Source organism: Salarias fasciatus, chromosome 5 (genome assembly GCF_902148845.1).
Source record: "Salarias fasciatus chromosome 5, fSalaFa1.1, whole genome shotgun sequence".
In the NCBI taxonomy this organism is placed as follows: Eukaryota; Metazoa; Chordata; class Actinopteri; order Blenniiformes; family Blenniidae; genus Salarias; species Salarias fasciatus.
Window position 1 is genome coordinate 28,688,240 of NC_043749.1, and position 18,199 is coordinate 28,706,438.

Here is an 18,199-nt window from a genome sequence, read left to right on the forward strand (position 1 = left end):
TCCCTGACGAACCTAGTAGTGAACAGACCAGGCCACAACAACAAAAGGAGGTGTAGGGAAGGAAGGAAATGCAAGGACACCACAAGCCTTGTTTTTTTTTTTTTTGAGAATATAGGGAGTAGTAACTAGTAGTAAACTAGGGGCGTGCATCAAGAGAGGGCTACTACAGATCACCATTAGTCTAACCACCACAAGAAGACAAGGTAGCCGAGTATGAGAGGGGTGATAGTGATGATGATAGTGATCTTGCATATATGACCTCTGACCCCTGAGAAGGCCAGAAGCAGGCCAGAGAGGCCCTCAGTGCCCAAACAGCAGGCAGACATCACAGAGCCCGGATCCAAGCTGCTCCCACAGGCAGACGCCCCCGCTCCGGTCCAGGACCCCGGCAGCCCCGGGGCACAGGCCCCGCAGAGCCACAACTGGCAGGAGCCGCAAGAGCCCAAGGCCTAAGAGCCCAAGAGCCAACCCCCCCCCCCCCCCCCCCCCCCCCCACACACACAGGCAGAGGGCCATGACCCACCCGGGAGAACCGGCCCACACGGGCGGCTACCCACCCCGGGCCAGTACACCCCCCAGCGCTCCGGCCACATACCCCGAGATCCAGGGCATCAACCCCCCACCCCCCACCAGAAGGAACCCGGAAACGGGGGCGCAGAAGACCCCATTGCCCCCCCCCCCCCCCCCCCCCCCCCCGGCTCGTGAGTGTTGATGGAGTATATGTTGTTTGCGATTAAAATTGAGGGGCAGTAACCACACCGTGCCACAAGTGAGGCCAAACGAGCAGTCCCATCTACCTGAACAGCCCCACCCCTGACAAAGACCCCCCGACATGTGTGTTTGTATGTATTTGGTCATGTTAGATGACTAAGTGCAATTAAGACTGAGAGGCAAGCCACCGAAGGGTGCACTGATTGGGGCCGCTTAGATGCCCCCCTCCACCACACCCAACTTGATAAGCCCGCCTCCCAAAACACTACGTGTGTGTCCACGAGAGCCAGCCGAGAGAGGGGTCCGGGGATGCCGCAGCACCCCCGTCACCCAGGAGCCCCCGGATGAAGGACAGGGCCAGGAATATCAACAAAATGAAAAGAAACTCCAGGAGAGCTGAGAGAAGGTGGTGGAAATCCAAGTTGACTGTGCATTACAAGATCCTGCATCAACAACTCAAAATTTACAATAATACAGTTAAACAGGCCAGAACTTCCCACTTCTACCAACTCATCTCAGAAAATGAAGGCAATCCCCGGTTCCTCTTCTCTACCTTCAACAAATTTCACCACCAGCCGCCACTGACTATGGCCATGGAGCACATGCGCAGCAGTGTTTCCTCATCTACATAGACACAGAGCCTGGGTGTTTCAGAAAAGTTGAATTTGGCTGCTTCAGCTAGAATGATATCAGTTAAAAGATGATGAGTGTGTTGAGTTGTAAGATGAAAACATTTCCCATTGTGAGTTCACACACTCAACGTTATGGGGACTTGAGATCTTCATGAGAAGAACTATTACATTTTCAGGTGAAAACATTTTTTTATGATCAATAGTTTGATGAGTTTTGTTTATAATTTGAGTAAGTGTAAATGGAATAAGACTCTGTGTGTGTGTGTGTGTGTGTGAGAGAGAGAGAGAGAGAGAGAGAGAGAGAGAAAGAGAGAGCATTTGGCATTTGTGTGTGTGTGTGTGTGTGTGTGTGTGTGTGTGTGTGTGTGTGTGTGTGTGTGTGTGTGTGTGTGTGTGTGTGTGTGTGCATGTGTGTTTGCGTCCATGCGCATGTGCATGTGTGTGTGTTATGTTTGTAGAAGTGAAGCCATACCCACTAACTTTGCAGTATAAATCTCATTGTTTGCACTCACACTGTCATAATAGAGATTCAACTTCCTGTCTGTATCAGAGGTCAGTATCAGGTCGTTCAGCTTCTTGAATTCAAACCACAATGTTCAATATCTGTATCTTTCATGTGTTTTATGCATTTGATGCTTGTTGTCTGGTATGTCTTTACCTTTGGAGGACAAACAGGATGCAGTCATGAATGTGACAGACGCTGATGTGAACATGACGGCTCCGGTGGACTCCTGGATGTCGCTGAATGACGTTGTGAGCAGGAGCATGATCGTGGTACTTCTCGGTATCACCATCAACTACATCAATGCCACAATGGTGCACACTTTCAGCTCACATTATGTAAGTGTACACTATTTTCATTCTTTGAACAAGAGCCTTGGTTTGACTAACTGATCCTAATATGACAATCGTCCTCTTGTTCAAATACTTGTGTTCATGAACGTTACTCATGCAAACCGTTTTATATTTATGTTTATATTATTTATAAGTAAATCGTGGTTTTCTACACACAGGCACATTCCAAAGAGGACAGTGTCAGTTCCTCCTCACACATCAATGTGTATCTTAGGGACCAGACAGTAGGGATATATGTTAGTCTTTTTGTTGTCTTTTGTTACACCTGTGTTCTTGTATAAAAAAGTTTCATAAATATTTTTTCCCCAAGAAAAATATACAACATTATACATATACAGTATATATTTGCATTTATATTCTTATTTACACACACACACACACATACACACAATTTATTCATTGAAAAAAAGAAAACAAATCCAAGTATTTCAACTAGTGCTGTCAAACAATTAAAATTTTTAATTAGATTAATTAATTGCAACGTTACTGTGGAATAATGTGGATGAGTCGCGATTGATTCTGTCATAGTGTTGATGTTACAAGCTGTGTCCAGGAAAACTGTAATGCTAATTATCGAAAAAAGGATGGAAATGTAGTTTTTTTTTTCTTTTTAAAGTGAAAATGAATTTTGTGTCATCTTGATTCATTTCAGATCTTTAAGACAAACCCTCGTTACATCCTTTTCATTCATCTGGTGCTGAACGACATGATCCTGCTGACAGTCACCGTCTCCCTCTTCCTCCTGGCCTATATCTTCAACACCATATACGTGCTCTTCTGTGCTCTCCTTATCGTGCCAGCTGTGCTCACCACACAAAACACACCTCTCAATCTCCTTTTCATGGCGGTCGAGTGCTACATCTCTGTCTGCATCCCCCTGCGTTACAGCCAATTATGTACAGTAAAGAGGACATATGCAGTCATCGGCACAATCTGGGCAGTAAGCTTTCTTTCTGTCCTGCCAGACATGATCCTCTTGTTGGCCACCGAGTCTCAGCAGTTCCTCTTCGGCCTGGTGGTCTGCCACAGAGACAAAGTGTTCAGGAGCAGCTACAGCGTAAACAAGAGGGATGCCTCTCACATTGTGTTCCTCGTGATAGTTTGGCTCGCTCTCTATTATACATTCTTCAGGATTCTGTTTGTGGCCAAAACTGCAGATGCGAATGCAAACAAGGCCACAAACACCATCCTGCTTCACGGTTTCCAGGTGTTGCTGTGCATGATTGTGTATGTGCAGCCCAAATTCACTCAGTTCTTGCTTTTCCTCTTTCCTGGACAGGCAAGATTGATTTATTTTGCTGTTTTTGTCATCAGTCAAATCCTTCCTCGCTTTTCAAACCCCATCGTCTACGGGCTACGGGATGCAACTTTCAGGAAGTACTTCAAAAGATATCTCAGCTGTGGGGTCACAAAGCATATTCTTCCTCAAACGTAATTTAAGTTATGATACACGTCTGATTGTCATACTTATAACCAGGTGTTTGCATTAAAACACATTGTGATTGTCTCAATTCACATCAATTGTTGTGTTTTTATTACTCACGACATGTATGTCAACCTATTGTGAAGACTCATGGTACCTTGTGAAAAGTGCTGCATAAACACTCAATAATAAAAGCATATGTTTAAGTGTGAAATATTTGCCTTTGTCCTCCAAATTCAGGCCTTCTGCTACAGCAACAGTATGAGCTGCTGTTCAGTGCCTCCAAAAGACTTGGAATATCTGATGTGGTTTAAGACTTTCTTTAAAATATATTTTGAATGAGATTCACTTTTTAAACTGCTGGAGCAGTCCCCAAAGTATTTTACAGTGTTAATCACATTAACCGATTCAGACATTATAAGGAATCTTTTTGTGTCTTAGTTTTGTTGGTGTCACTTCCTGTTTTATTTTGGTTCACCTGTCTTGTCTGTGTCTCCGCCCACTTGCCCTTCATGTCTGACCTATCCCTGTGTCTGACTGTGCTCGTGTGTCACCTGTGTCATTCTCCAAGCCCACTTATCACCCATCTGTTGATGCCAGATCATCAGTGCACTTCCCTGTCTTGACGTCTGATCAGAATCAGAAACAGAATCATTACCAGCCAAGTACAGTTGCCCATACAAGGAATTTAATGCAGTAGAGAGACATCAAGGCAACCATTTGTGGCGTCTTATCTGTCAAGGGTAAACAAGAGTTGGGGGGGGGGGGTTAAAAAAAAAAAGGTACATCATTTCAGATCACGGTTCCAAAGCGAGTTATGATTAGAAGTGAGTGACCCAAAAAAAAAACAAACAAAAAAAAAAACAAACCTGCACACAAATACAGCAATGATTGACATTAGACAGTTTGCTTCAGTTCAGCAGATCAGCCGCTGCAGCTTCCCAGTGCACCAGGTCATCACCACTGTTTGTCAGCAGAAGGGTGGGGGAGGAGGCGGAGTAGGTAGGGAACGTCATGGATGCAGCGTGTGTAGATTTAGTTTATTAATCCAGTGTATGTGTCTGTAGTAGGCCCGTCCCACTTATTTGGTTCTCCAGTCATTGTGTCCCAGGTGCAGATGGTAGTTGCCGTGAAGATGACTTCGACAGAAGAAGTCAAGAGGTGAGGCAGGTGACATTGGCAGAGAGAGAGGGAGGATAAAGATAAGTAATCCTTTGGCTTTGAATTTTCCAGGGGGTTGTTTTGAATTCCAAGGGATGCCAAATGCAATCAGTTGGGATCTTGTTTTGATGTGGAAGGAGCCGTTTGGCGTTCTCAACTTCTCAGACAGCAGCTGCATTAACCCTCTCAGTGATGACATCCAACCTGCATCTCAAATGGACCACAACCCCAATCAAATTGTCCATCTTTCGATTGAGTTCACCAGAATGGTCAATGTCAGCTTTTGCCCGTTAGTTTGCAAAGACCATCATCTGTTGGACGTCTTTTATGGTGGTAGGCTTCTTAATTCTCCAGAAGTCCAGGCCGCAGCACAGGCCGATCAGCAGCAGGCCTGTCATCATAAATCATAAATCCCAATATATAAACATTTTCCTCATCCTCCATGGACAGGCATGGGCGGAGCTAGAGGGGGGGCAGGGGTAGCACTGGACCCCCCTGAAATCTGATTGAAGCCCCCCCCCCCAAGGTGCCACCACAGTTGATTGACGTATCGCGGCACCATACGTCTTGTCGGAAGAAGCCAGTTGCATTTTTAAATCAGTGAAGCCTATTGACTGCTGTCCCTCCTGTACAGTAGTTGGCGCTATGTACCACAAAGCGTAGCAATCCACGTTCATTAGGAGAAGAAGGCTAAAAATAGCCACTGAAGCAGAGGATGATTTGAATCTGATTTGAACTTGAGTCGGTTATCTTTGCTGGAGACAGGAGATCAACAAATTGTCGAAAAAGGAGACGAAGAATACCCTACGTGGACAGAGAAATCCATGTCGTAAAGTAAGTTTTACGCTGGTGTCCTAATGAGTCACTGTTTAAAATAACTTTTGTAGATAGATTTTTTTGTTGTTGAACACGGTAGTCAGCCTGCTGTCAACTAGCTGAGAAGTCTGAATATTAAACTTTTGCCTACGGTTTTTTATTTGCCCTGACATTTTTTAGGCTTGAAATAGGGATTTAATAACATTGTGTGATTATAAGTGATGCTAGGAGTAACATTAACAAGACTGTATTTTTTTTTCATAGGGTCAGTTGAGAATGAAAAGGCAGGGGGAGAATATTTATGATCTCTTTTTAAAGAGAACCAAGTCAGGAAAAGATGAGGCAGGCAGACAGCCAGAATTCAGGTCTGCTAGCAGCTCCCATCCTGGGACGAGTCAGGAGGAGAGAGAATCTGATGCACACAGCCCATCACCACCAGGTGAGAGCATAGAAGCAGTCACATGCTCACTTCAGTAGTCATTTTAAGTTACAGGGTTCCCACGTTAGTATGGAAAGTATGGAATTTGATTTTCTACATTTCCAGGTCTGTAGTAGTATGGAAAATGGAAAAAAAATGTATGGAAATATATTTATCTTAATACTTATCTGGATTATCTTAAGATGTTTGGGTTAATTATTTTGCATACACTACCTATCTACAATCTCTTGGAAATAATTTAGTGACATAATGGGATACAAATTCAGAAAAATGATAACGAATGAGTTGCATGATGAATTGCATAATCTATTCACATGATACACATCTTATTACCCAAATGTCACAAAAGATTTCTGTCTTTGTTACTGAGAAGTCTGCGAATTAGGGTCTGGAAATTTTAAATGTGTAGGAACCCTTAAGTTATAATTTATTTTGATATTTTGAAGTGTTGGTTACCAACCCAGTCTCGTGGCAATTCGTGCTATGAGTCCCATAAATTAAGCTATTGAATCGCGTTCGGGGGCACGATTTGCACAGTTTTTTCGTGTCCCACGCACACTTTTTAAACTAATACATTTCAATGAGAGTCGCCTGGCCACGCCCCCCTCACAATTAAACGAGGCATAAACTATTGTTTCCTTTATCCAGACACTCAAATAATAGCCAGTTTTACTATTATTGGTCTGTCCACGCTGAAGGTAACTTTAAAGATGTGTGCAATGAGACTGGGTCGTGGTTACTGATGTGTGTTGTTTTTAATGGTGGTTGTATGTTTATTTTGCTTACACTAATATTTTTATACAATGTAGTTCCATTGCGGAAGGACACAGGAGAAGCCAGCTGTCCCCAGCACGAATTTCGCTCAGCCGAGAGGACCCGGTGGTAGGTCTACTTACCTGAAACTTGACAGCTAGCTGCAGTTATTGTCTAATAATCTTCTGGATCACTTCGCTGTGTTTTCATGACTATTTTATTTGTATTCCAGATATTTCAAGATGCAAAGAGGAGGGACCAGTTCAGCCTTGTCTGACACATTTCCCCAGAACCCAGCATGGATCAAGGAAGAGAGCATTCTGCAGTGCCTGGTACAGAGCCAATTCTTGGCTTGAATACTCAGTCCTTAAAGACTCTTCCTTGCTTTGCCTGTAGACATTTCTCCTTGCCTAATGCACCAGACTCTGCCTTTTCCTCAGAGTCAGGCTTCTCCAATAGGAAAAAAGTGTTGTCAAAGGAGGCTGGGTTTAAACTCCACTCAAAATCAGAAATGCTTGTCAATATGCATGGAAGTAGTGTAATAAGGCTACTGAGATGAACACAAACATGTTAAACTCTTTGAACATGAACCGACAAAAAAAAAGTGGAGGAAAATCAACATTATGTGAAAACAATAGCAAATGTTCTTCTGTTAACAGCAACTCAAAACATTGCACAGAGAGGCCATCGGGAGTCTGAGGACTCTCATAATAAGGGGAACTTTTTGGCCATACTGGATGAAATAGCAAAACATGATAAATTAATTGAAAAGAGGTTCGGTGCATGTGGCAATGCAAAATACACAAGCCACTAAATTCAAAACGAAATCCTACAGGGTTTAGCTGAGATGGTCCAGACCGAAATTATCAAAGAAGTAAAGAAAATGAAGTTTTCAGTGTGATTGCAGATGAGACAAAAGACCTACAAAAAAAAGAACAAATGTCTATAGTTATAAGGTATTATTACAAAGGTGCAGTTCATGAAAGTTTTCTGTGTTTCCAGGCAGGTGAAAGCCTTGATGCAGCAGGTATCAGTACATTGATTGTCAGTTGTCTAGAGAGGCATGGTCTGGACTACAGAAATAACCTTGTAGGACAAGGGTACGACGGTGCATCTGTCATGAGTGGTAAACATTCTGGAGTATCTGCAAGAATTCAAAACAATGCCAGATTTGCATTTTATGTTAACTGTAATGCGCATTGCTTGAATTTAGTTCTTGTTGATGCTACAAAAGCAGTGCCTGAGGTTGTTGACTTTTTTGCACTTCTGCAGCAGCTGTATAACTTTGTGTCTGGCTCGTATGTGCATCTAAAGTGGCTTGCAGTTCAGAAAGAGCTGTATCCATCACAGCAGCCCAGGGAGCTACAGGCACTTACAGACACAAGGTGGGCCTGCAGATACACAGTGTGTTGTAATCTGAGAGACAGGCTTCCAGCAGTTCTGAGACTGTTGCAGGATCTTTCACTTGAAAGACATGGAGTAGAGGCGAGGGGTCTTCTTTCTCAGATAGAGCTGCAGTTCATGGGGCTTAGGGTTACCTTTTGTAAAGTGCTTGGTGATGCCAAATGTCTTTCTGACTTGCTCCAGTCCAGCACTCTTGATCTAGCAAGGGCTTTGGATCTGGTAGGTGCCCTTACAGACACTTTCCAGGACTACAGAACTGAGAATTACTTTGATGAACTTTGATGAAAGAGGTTGAGGAGCTTGCTGAGCAGTGCAAAATCAGTGTACAAACACAATCTAAAAGACATTCCAGAATAAGCTCAAGATTTCTTGACTCACACTGTAGGACAGAGAAACTGTGATGATGAAGGCTTCCCCAGATCACTCTTTTATCAAGTGATTGCCTGTCTCATAACTGAGCTGAAGAGGCGTTTTTCAAAAAGAAGTTGTGAGATCATGCAAGGTGTGCAGTCCCTGAACCCAAAGAGTGCAACTTTCTTAAGCGAGGAGCCTCTATTTGCCTTTGCACAGACCTTTGAGTCAGACCTCAGTGACCTCAAACATGAAGTTCACCAAACCAAGCGACTTCTCGACAGGAGAGTGAAAAGTGGATTAGACAGACCATCTACTTTGTTTGATTTCATTGTGTTTCTCGAGCCTTACAAAGAGGTTTTCCATGAGATATTCAGACTTTGCAAGATTGCTGTTGTTACTCCAGTCAGCACTGCTTCCTGTGAGAGAAGCTTCTCTGCTTTAAAACTGATTAAAACTCACCTCAGAACCACCATGGCTGATGGCAGGTTAAGGGCCAATCCCAATTCTACCCCTTACCCCTACCCCTATGATATGCGCGTTCACGAGGCTTAAGGGCTATCCCAATTCTACTTTTTGAATAGGGGTAGGGGAAAGGGGAAGGGCTATTTCACTCCTTTCAGCGAAGTCTGTATCGATGCTCCCTATTCTCAATACGGGTAGGCGGAGTTTCACATCGGCCAGAAAAAAACAACATGGCGCCCATCACGGAGTCGCACAAATGTAAGCTTGCTTTCTGTATACTATTTAAAAAGCTATAAAAAGTGTATTTGCTTCACTGAATTTATAGATATACTATCGTGACAGTGTCCCAGTCATGGATTAACGTTTAAGCGTTGCATAGCACCGTTTCCAATCGTAAATTTGTAACTTCTGAAGAGCACTAATTGCTGTATTAACGTCATCTTTTATCACATTTTTAACGTAATATGTTTGACCCCCGATGAAACCCGACTTCTGATTCAGTTTAGAGGTGAAAATGAAGAAAAGTTTTTGAAATCAAAATACAGCGCCAAAACACACTGGGAGTAAATTATATTATTCGTCTAAGCTATAATATGTTAGTAATAAAACGTGTTTATATAAACATATATGTATTACTTTAGGAAATTCATAAAAGAAAATGGCTTGGAAGGGGAAGTTACAGCCCAGCAAGCTTCAAAAAAGTGGGAGAACCTCAAAAATAAATATAAGGTAAATAATAATACCATTATTAAAAAATAAAAGTAATTTCTAATGTAATTTCTATCATTTCTAATATCCATAATTTTTTGTTGTTATAGGAGCGCAGCAGGGCTTAAAGGGCCAAGGGGTATCCCAATTCATAGTGCTGCAAAGATAGCCCTAGCCCTCAGCCCTATTCTAAAAGGGGTAGGAGAGTGATAGGGGTAGGGCTAAGGGCTAAGGGGTAGGGGAAAGGGGTAGAATTGGGATTGGCCCTAATTAGTCACCTTGGAACTCTCAGTATCGAGTCAAGAAGGGCACGTGCCCTCAACATGAATGACTTTGTGAAACATTTTGCGATTTCTCACCATAACCGAAGGATTATGCTTTTCTGAACCTGTATAAGAAAGATAGTATCTCTGGTCATGACTAAGCTCTTCACTATGTTCTACTTAGACCAAGGATAGTTTAAGAGTCAGACAGTAACCCTTGTCATAGTTAAAACCTGCATACTGTGTGTGTATGTGTGTGTGTGTGTGTGTGTGGGAGAGAGGGAGAGAGAGATATTGTGTGAGTACCTATGAATGTGTTGGTGCATTTTCACCATTTTTGTAAAATTTAGTTATTATTAATGAATTATTGAAAAGTTGTTACCAAGTTGTGTTTTACATTTTCTGCATTGTTAAGATATTGATGAGTGAGAGACGGGGGCGGGGGAGAGATTGTGTGACGAACTATTAATGTATTGGTACATTTTCACACTTTTTGTAAAAATGAGTTATTAACTTTTAAATGTCTATGAACGTCAGTTTTAGCCAAGCCACTAGTAGTGGAGATGACAAAATGCAGATTAAGCCGATCCGCTCCTCTAACATCTCGCGGGATTTTTCAATATATATAATTCTTGTTTTGCGTGTCAACCGGCGACATTCCCGCGCTGGCGCGCAGGAAATTATGCATTTTACGTCACAACAAGAAGGGAGGGGGAGGACGGGAGGGTCTCATCGCAACAGGCTCAGCTCACAGTCTCAGGCAGACTGAGGAAGCGACATGCTACTTCAGAGTTCAGTCCGGGCGCCGCCCGCGCTAAATTGTGCAGCGCCCGGACAACAGAGAGGAGAGGAAAAAAAAAACTCTCAGACGGTAGAACACCGGCAGGCTGACGACCACTAGGTCTTTTCATTCACTAACCTGTCAGTTACAAATTAGCAGGCACCTTGTCTCCCGTTTTAATCAGCTATTTGCGTTTGTGTGGCAAAAAAAAAAAAAGAAAACAGTAATTACCTCTTAAGAAGAGTCCATCTTCTTTTCACCAGCTGTCCTTATTCACACAAAATAAAAACTGTTTCCAACGGTGATTTGCGCTGTGGAAACGCGAATCACCGCGGCAGGTTGGGGGGAGAGGGGGAGGGGGGGACACCAGGGACACCTAGCCGTACGTCATGTGGAAGCGCCGTTTTATTGTTGTAAGAACGCAGAATTCCGCCAGAGGGCGACCGAAGTTACGCACCATAGCTTTAATGCATTATTGAAAAATTGTTGCAAAGTTATGTTTTACATTTTCTATATTGTTAGTAAACTGTAAATTATATATTCATAAATCTCATCTCCTGTGTGCTTAGTATGTACATTTCAACATTTGACACTCCGAATGCAATTGATAAGTCAAGAAACAAATTCATTGTTATAGTCTGTGGACCCCCTGAAATAGCCTTGGCCACCCCATGGATAAAAATCTAGCTCCGCCACTGTGGACAGGGGAAAAGATGTGCTGGGGGAGTATTACTTGGATAACAGTCTGAAAAGACTGTTCAGGTTTTGAGTTTTTGGTGCTGTCTTGGAGGGGCACCTGGAAGGGCTCTCCGTTTGTTACTTATGTGTTTTGGCCCATGGACCCTCAAACTGTGCTCAGCCAGAATGAGGATATTCAGGAACGAACATTTCCACAATCTCATGAATCTGGCAAACATGCTTCCCATCCTGGGACCCTTGGTGCCGTTGGTTGCAAGGCCAAAGGAGTGGATCGAGGCCTGCACCGATGTGTGCAAAGCCCTCAGCATTGTAGGACTATCCTGTGTGACACGCCTCAACAGTGCATGAACCTCAGGTACTGTACCTTTTTCAACAAATAAAAAACAAGCGTAGCACACAAAGATATTCAGCCCCCTTTACTGTGACCCCCCCTCATTAAAGACCAGTGCAACTAACTGCCTTCAGAGGTCACATCGTTAGTCAGTACAGTCCATCTGTGTACAATCTAATCTAAGTTATGAAGAATTTTAAAACAGTGATCTGTTATAAAAACATATCTCAAGCTTTGAACATCTCATGGAGCACCATGCAATCCATATTCCCAAAATAGAAAAGAGTATGGTACAACTGCAACAGACCAAGACATGACCATCCATTTAAACTGGCAGGCCAGCCAAGGAAAGTATTGATCAGAGACTCATCTCAGAGGCCAATCTGGAGGAGTTGCAGAGATCCACCAGCTCATATATCCCCACATGATGCCCTCCTTTCCTTGACACAGTGTCCATGACAAATTGCAACATAATTCCATAAATTCCAATGCAAATTATATGTATTATATATTACATTCTATAGATTATATATATATGCTCAACAAACAATGAAAGCTGGAAATTCAGATTGATTCATGAATAATCTGAAGGAAGTTACAGCTAACAGGAAGCTGACTCACTGCCTGAAACTGGTGAAACATCATTTCCTATGTTGCATCAACCTTCTTAATATAAAGACTGCAAAATAAACTTACACTCATTTCCAGAAGAGTTCAGGAGGAGACTGAAGGTAACAACCTCTTCTGTTACACACTTTCATTCACCTGATCTGTGGTGATGTGACTGACTGTTGTTTATTAGATGTATGTAATAATCTCACTGCATTTTACTCGTATTTGTTTCTTCAATAGGTAAATCACATTAAAACCTTTTAAGGGATGATTTGGACAATAATCCATATATGAAATTAAAATAAGCTTTTCTATTTTTTACATAATGACCTCAAACTCAGTAAGTATACAGTCAAAACCTAAACACCTAAATGTTTACATCTCTATTTAAAAGAATACTTTGAATGTCCGAAGTACAGTAAATACAGCTTACCTGACTTAATAAGTAAAAGTAGAGTTATTTACAGTACTTTTCAGTGCATTGTATTTTTTCAAAAACAGACTTTGAGATTATTCCTTTTTTTTTTTGCATAAATGCATTATTCAGATGCACTGACTGGCAACAGAAAATGCTTTGTTGAAGAAAGGTTAAAAAATATCCAGATATTTTATTTTATATTTATTTTTATAAATTTTTTTTATATATTGATGGCCTTTACAGAAACTCAAAGAACCTGAACACTGATTAGAAACGATATACGAAAACAATAAAATTTTGTTTATTTCTAAACACACACACAGCTGTGTGTCAGGCAGGTTAATCTCATTCCTCCTGTAACGCTAAACTCTTTCCTTCATTATTTTATTACAGCTTCCCCAATGCAAAAAAAATAAATAAATAAAATAAAATAAATAAACAAACAAACAAAAAAACTAGTTTTTTACAGGAAGAAAAGGATTTTAGACCAACAGTGCGTGCAGCCGCTCACACACACACGCACACACGCTCAGTCTTGTATTTCTATCCTTGTGGGGACCGTCCATTGACTCCCATTCATGTCTAGCCCCTAACCCTGACCCTTACCCTAACCCTAACCCACACCACAACAAAGACTAACCCTAAAGAAATGTTTTTGCACTTTTACTTTTTTCAGTAACAACAACATGGTCAAGAAAACACTGTTTCTCCTACTTAGGACCGGAAAAAGGTCCCCACAAGGCACGTCGTTCCACGTTTTGCTATCCTTGTGGGGACATTTGGCCCCAACAAGGATAGAAATACGAGAACGCACACACACACACACACACACACACACACACACACACACACACACACACACACACACACACACACTTTCCACTTTCATACTTGGGCTTTTTCTCTGGCACAGTGACATGTGGTTATTCAGTTATTGTTCTACTATATAAATAAAGATGAAGTTAATCGAATTTCATTTTTTAAAATGTAATCATTTATCCATTAAAAAATGAATGGATACAGTAGAAAACAAACACTTTTACTGGGAATCTTTGCATTACAGTGATTTCAGAATAAAGTTCAAGTAGAAATTGAATTAAATCTTCAATTATGTGATTTGCTCTCTCTCTCTCTCTCTCTCTCTCTCTCTCTCTCTCTCTCTCACACACACACTCTTCATCTCGCTTTCTCTCTTCTTAGGGGACTTTTATTCTCCATGAATTCCTCATCTCATGCCCACAATATGTCCATCCGTCAGCGCGATCAAGACGCCTTCAATTTATCTGTCATCAGAATGGCGGTAGTTTTGGCTCTCGGACTCATCATCAATTATATAAATGGCACACTGATTCACACCTTCAGGAAACACGAGGTCAGACTGTTTTACATCAAGTATATTTGTTTTAATCAGGCTGTTGTGTTGTCAGGTCTGCAGCAGTCATTTCTTTTTTTTCTGCATCAGGAGCCGTTCAGAGCTCAGTCAGGTCAGGGCAGTGAAGCAAAAGGAAGGTTAACAGTTCAAACAGTCCTATAGAACGGCACCACAGTCTGGAGGGAGTAGAAAATGGATTTCACTTTTTTTCAGCTGCTTCTAGCCCTGAAAGTTCTGTACAGTGTTAATCACATTCATACATTCACACATATGCCAGTGGAACCAGCTGCTCTACAGGGAGCTCAATAATCCACCGGGAGTAACTCCAGGTTCAGTGTCTTGCTCAATAACAGCAAAAGAGGTTTTTCCTCTTCTTCTTCTTCCTTTTCAGATCTTTTACTTGAATCCTCGTTACATCCTGTTCATCCACCTGGTGATAAATGACATAATCCAGCTCACTACATCAATCACCCTGTTGGTGTTGGCTAACATCTTCTACAGGATCAACGTGTCCCTCTGCTGCCTCATCCTCATGTTTACCATCTTCACCACCTTCAACACGCCGCTGAATCTGGCTGTCATGGCCGTGGAGTGCTACATTGCTGTTTGTTTCCCACTGCGGCACACAGAGTTCTGCACCATCAAAAGAACCTACATCATCATTGGGTGGATTTGGGCCATGAGCGTCATCTCAGCTCTGATAGACGTCTTTATTGTTGCGGCCACTGAGCCTGGACGGTTGTTCAACAATGTCATATACTGTGCAAAGAGTAACCTCTTCCGACACCCAGTGAGTTTAAAAAAGAGGGAGGTTTCTTACATTCTGTGCATGATTGCTGTGTGGCTCACCATTTTCTACACGTACTCGAAAATCTTTGTTGCTGCAAGAGCTGCTAAAACAACTAAAACTTCAAGTGGAGATGTCAAAAAGGCAAGAAACACCATTGTGCTTCACAGCTTCCAGCTTCTTCTTTGCATGCTCACCTACGTATCCCATATGATAATCAAAGCTATGTTGACTTCATTCCCAAAGTATTCTACAGAAATCATCTTCATTAGCTACATTATCGTCCACGTCTTTCCCAGACTCATTAGTCCCATTGTGTATGGGTTACGAGACAAAACATTCAAACAATATTTTAAAAAGTATGTCCTCTGTTGACAGAAAGTGGACCACAAAGCAGAGACTGCATTTGCACAGATCTGAGAATCTGCAGTTCAGATTGACAAAGTAATTAAGGGCTGAGGGTGACGGGCAAGGGCTTGAGAGTTTGGTCGAATAAACTGAAAAAAAAAAAAAAAAAAAAAAAAAAAAAAAGCCACTAAAGAATAAAGCTGCACTCACTTGTTGGGTTTAGTTTAAACTGTTTCCATAAAAAATTTAATCTTGACTCATTAGAATGAAATCCAACTGGAAAGATTTCTAATTAGAAAAAAAAAAAAGAATGCTCATTAACAGTCAGCTGTATTCAATGCCTTTGAAGAGAAAAAACAAGCTCAGAGGTCCTGGATAGGTAATCACCAACGGGTTCCACAGTCTCACACACATTTGATAATTTGAAAGGAGGTGATTGACAGAAACAACCTGTTCAGTCATAGTTCAAGTGGTGAGTTGTCATTGGACTTCTGTACTTGTCATGGATTTTTAAACAATAAACACCAGGAACACAAGGATGCCCATAAGTGTACTTGGTACCAGAGCCCCAGAGCTCTTTGGGCCTCAGGTTGATGATCGATGATCGTTGTCAGTTCACCTGACCTGAGATTTTATGTTCTGGACACTCAAGTGAAGCAACATGCGGAACTGTCAATTGATCCTCATCTGGTGGAGAGATGAATCATATATTGCCGTTAGTGTTTGATAGTTAAGAGTGACCTGAAATGTAACAGCAACCCAAATTTTTATTTCAAAAAAGAAAAAGTCTAAATTAAACGGAATTTAAGAAAATGCTGAGCCCAAAACGTAAAAAACCTTTTGTGTTATTACATTATGGGGCAGGCAAAACATGTTTCCCATTTTGATATAGTAATTCTATTACATCACAGAACGACTCAATAATTTCTGGATTAAAAGGCCAAATTATTCCTTGATGCATGTAGGCATGCTGGGGAAAACACCCACTTAGAGGTGAGCCCTGGTGCACCAGATAGTTCAGGAAGGTCACTCTGGAGGGAGCAAGGAGAGCATAAATCTCTGACCTCTATGGACAGAATGCATTAACCAGGAAAGCAAGTACTCATGTTTTCTGCTTCAGTAAAAGCATTAACACCACAATGTGAAAACAATCTGATGCATGCGTATGTGTTGAACTCAAATGTAATTTTGACCCCCAAAAATACACCAAATGTCACAAATGCAACTATACAATCAGAATAACATACTGTCCTACTGGATTTCGGATGCATTGATGTGTTCAGTATTTAAATGTCGCAGCGAGATGGAGCTACTTTAAAGGAGCTTCACTGGCTACCAGTTTTTTATCGAGTCAATTTTAAGATCGTGGTTTTAACTTTTCGGGCCCTGCATGGTCAAGCTCCTTCTTATATCTGTGACCTGCTCCAGCCTTATTCCCCTGCGAGGGTTTTAAGGTCTGCGCATCAGAACTTGTTAAAGGTGCCACGTACTCGGTTCAAGACCAGAGGAGCCCGATCATTCCAGGCCATTGCTCCCAGGCTCTGGAATGATCTCCCGCTCTCTCTCCGCGCAGTTCCATCTGTCGACACTTTTAAATCACAACTTAAAACCTTTCTGTTTGCTCAAGCATTTGCTTAGTTTTCGGACCAGATTTGATCTCCTTTTTAATGTTGACCATTTATCTATTTATCTATCTGACAATTTATTTGTATTTAATTGTTGTTTTTATTGTTGTTTATTGTGTTGTGAAGCACTTTGTGGCTCTTTACCTGTGAAAGGTGCTATATAAATAAAATGTACTTACTTACTTACTTACTATCCCCAGACCTCTCTCTCCCCCCACTATCTTTCACACACCTTTGGTGGCTCGCCTCTCAGTTTTAATTAGACCTTGTCGTCTAACACTACCAAATACATACAACACGCACATCTAGGGGATTTGGCATGCCATGTCGGTGAGGAGGGGAGGGCTGCTCGGGTAGGTAGGATTGCTCATTTGGCCTCGCTTGCGGCACGGTGTGGTTACTGCCCCCTCAATTTTAACTGCAAACAACATATACTTCATCACTGCAATGATAGGGCAAAGGGGTCTTTCTACACCCCTGTTCCCGGGGCCCTACTGGTGTTGGTGGGGTGGGGGGGCTGGGGAGAGGGTGGTGTGGAGTGGTGGGGGCTCGAGGAGTAAGGGAGGAGGGGAGGGGCGTTGCTGGGTGGGGCGGGGCTGGGGGGAGGAGGTAGGGGGACTGGAGGGTTTTGGGGAATTGTGATGTCCTGAATCTCAGGGGACACAGCTGCAGCGCTGGGGGGAGGGTGCTGGTCTGGGGCGTGTAGCCACCCGTGTGGGCTTGTTCTCCTGGATATGGTCATGGCCGGGTGGGGATTGGCTGTTGGGCTCCCAGTTCTGCCTGCCCTGGGCGTCTGCTGCCCAGGGGGGTCGGCGCCTGCTGGTCTTGGTGCCGTGGGGCCCAGGTCCCGTGGCTGCTGGGGGTCCTGGCTGGGGCCTTCCTCTGCCCCCTTCTGGACCAGTGTGTGGATGTCTGCCTGGATGAGTTTCTGAGATCTGGGCTCTAGGATGGCAGCTGGTTGTCTGGGCTCTGAGGGCCTCTTTGGTCTGCTTGTGATCTTCTCAGGGGTCAGAGGTCATATATGCTTGATCATTGTCATATTTTCATGATCATACTGATCATTACTCACTCTTGATATTCTGCATGTGGACTTGGTTACTTTGTTTTCTTGTGGTGGGTCAGACTAATGGTTATCTGTAATAGGCCTCTTCTGATGCGCTGGTGTAATTTCATACCTGGATCCTCAGTTTGCACGCCCCAGATCACTACCAGCTATATTCTCCAACAAAAGTCTGTAGGATGTCC

The 18,199-nt window shown here is 42.6% G+C and overlaps 2 protein-coding genes across 2 annotated transcripts; both read left to right on the forward strand.

The window, feature by feature from the left end:
- Nucleotides 1-2,026: 2,026 nt before the first annotated feature.
- On the forward strand, nt 2,027-3,633 carry LOC115388483 (odorant receptor 131-2-like). Its single transcript, XM_030091647.1, has 2 exons — nt 2,027-2,183; nt 2,851-3,633. The coding sequence occupies exons 1-2, from the start codon at nt 2,028-2,030 to the stop codon at nt 3,631-3,633; spliced, it is 939 nt and encodes a 312-aa protein (XP_029947507.1). The 5' UTR covers nt 2,027.
- A 10,405-nt stretch (nt 3,634-14,038) lies between these two features.
- Nucleotides 14,039-15,356, forward strand: LOC115388925 (odorant receptor 131-2-like). Its single transcript, XM_030092237.1, has 2 exons — nt 14,039-14,194; nt 14,586-15,356. Exons 1-2 carry the CDS (start codon nt 14,039-14,041, stop codon nt 15,354-15,356), a joined length of 927 nt encoding a protein of 308 aa, XP_029948097.1.
- Nucleotides 15,357-18,199: the final 2,843 nt, after the last annotated feature.

What these genes read in the sequence shown, in the direction of transcription:
- LOC115388483 (XM_030091647.1), top strand. Translation starts at nt 2,028, where the DNA reads ATGAATGTGACAGACGCTGATGTGAACATGACGGCTCCGGTGGACTCC. An exon ending in ACACTTTCAGCTCACATTAT is followed by an intron (nt 2,184 to 2,850) that starts GTAAGTGTACAC and finishes GATTCATTTCAG; the next exon opens with ATCTTTAAGACAAACCCTCG.
- LOC115388925 (XM_030092237.1), top strand. Translation starts at nt 14,039, where the DNA reads ATGAATTCCTCATCTCATGCCCACAATATGTCCATCCGTCAGCGCGAT. An exon ending in ACACCTTCAGGAAACACGAG is followed by an intron (nt 14,195 to 14,585) that starts GTCAGACTGTTT and finishes CTTCCTTTTCAG; the next exon opens with ATCTTTTACTTGAATCCTCG.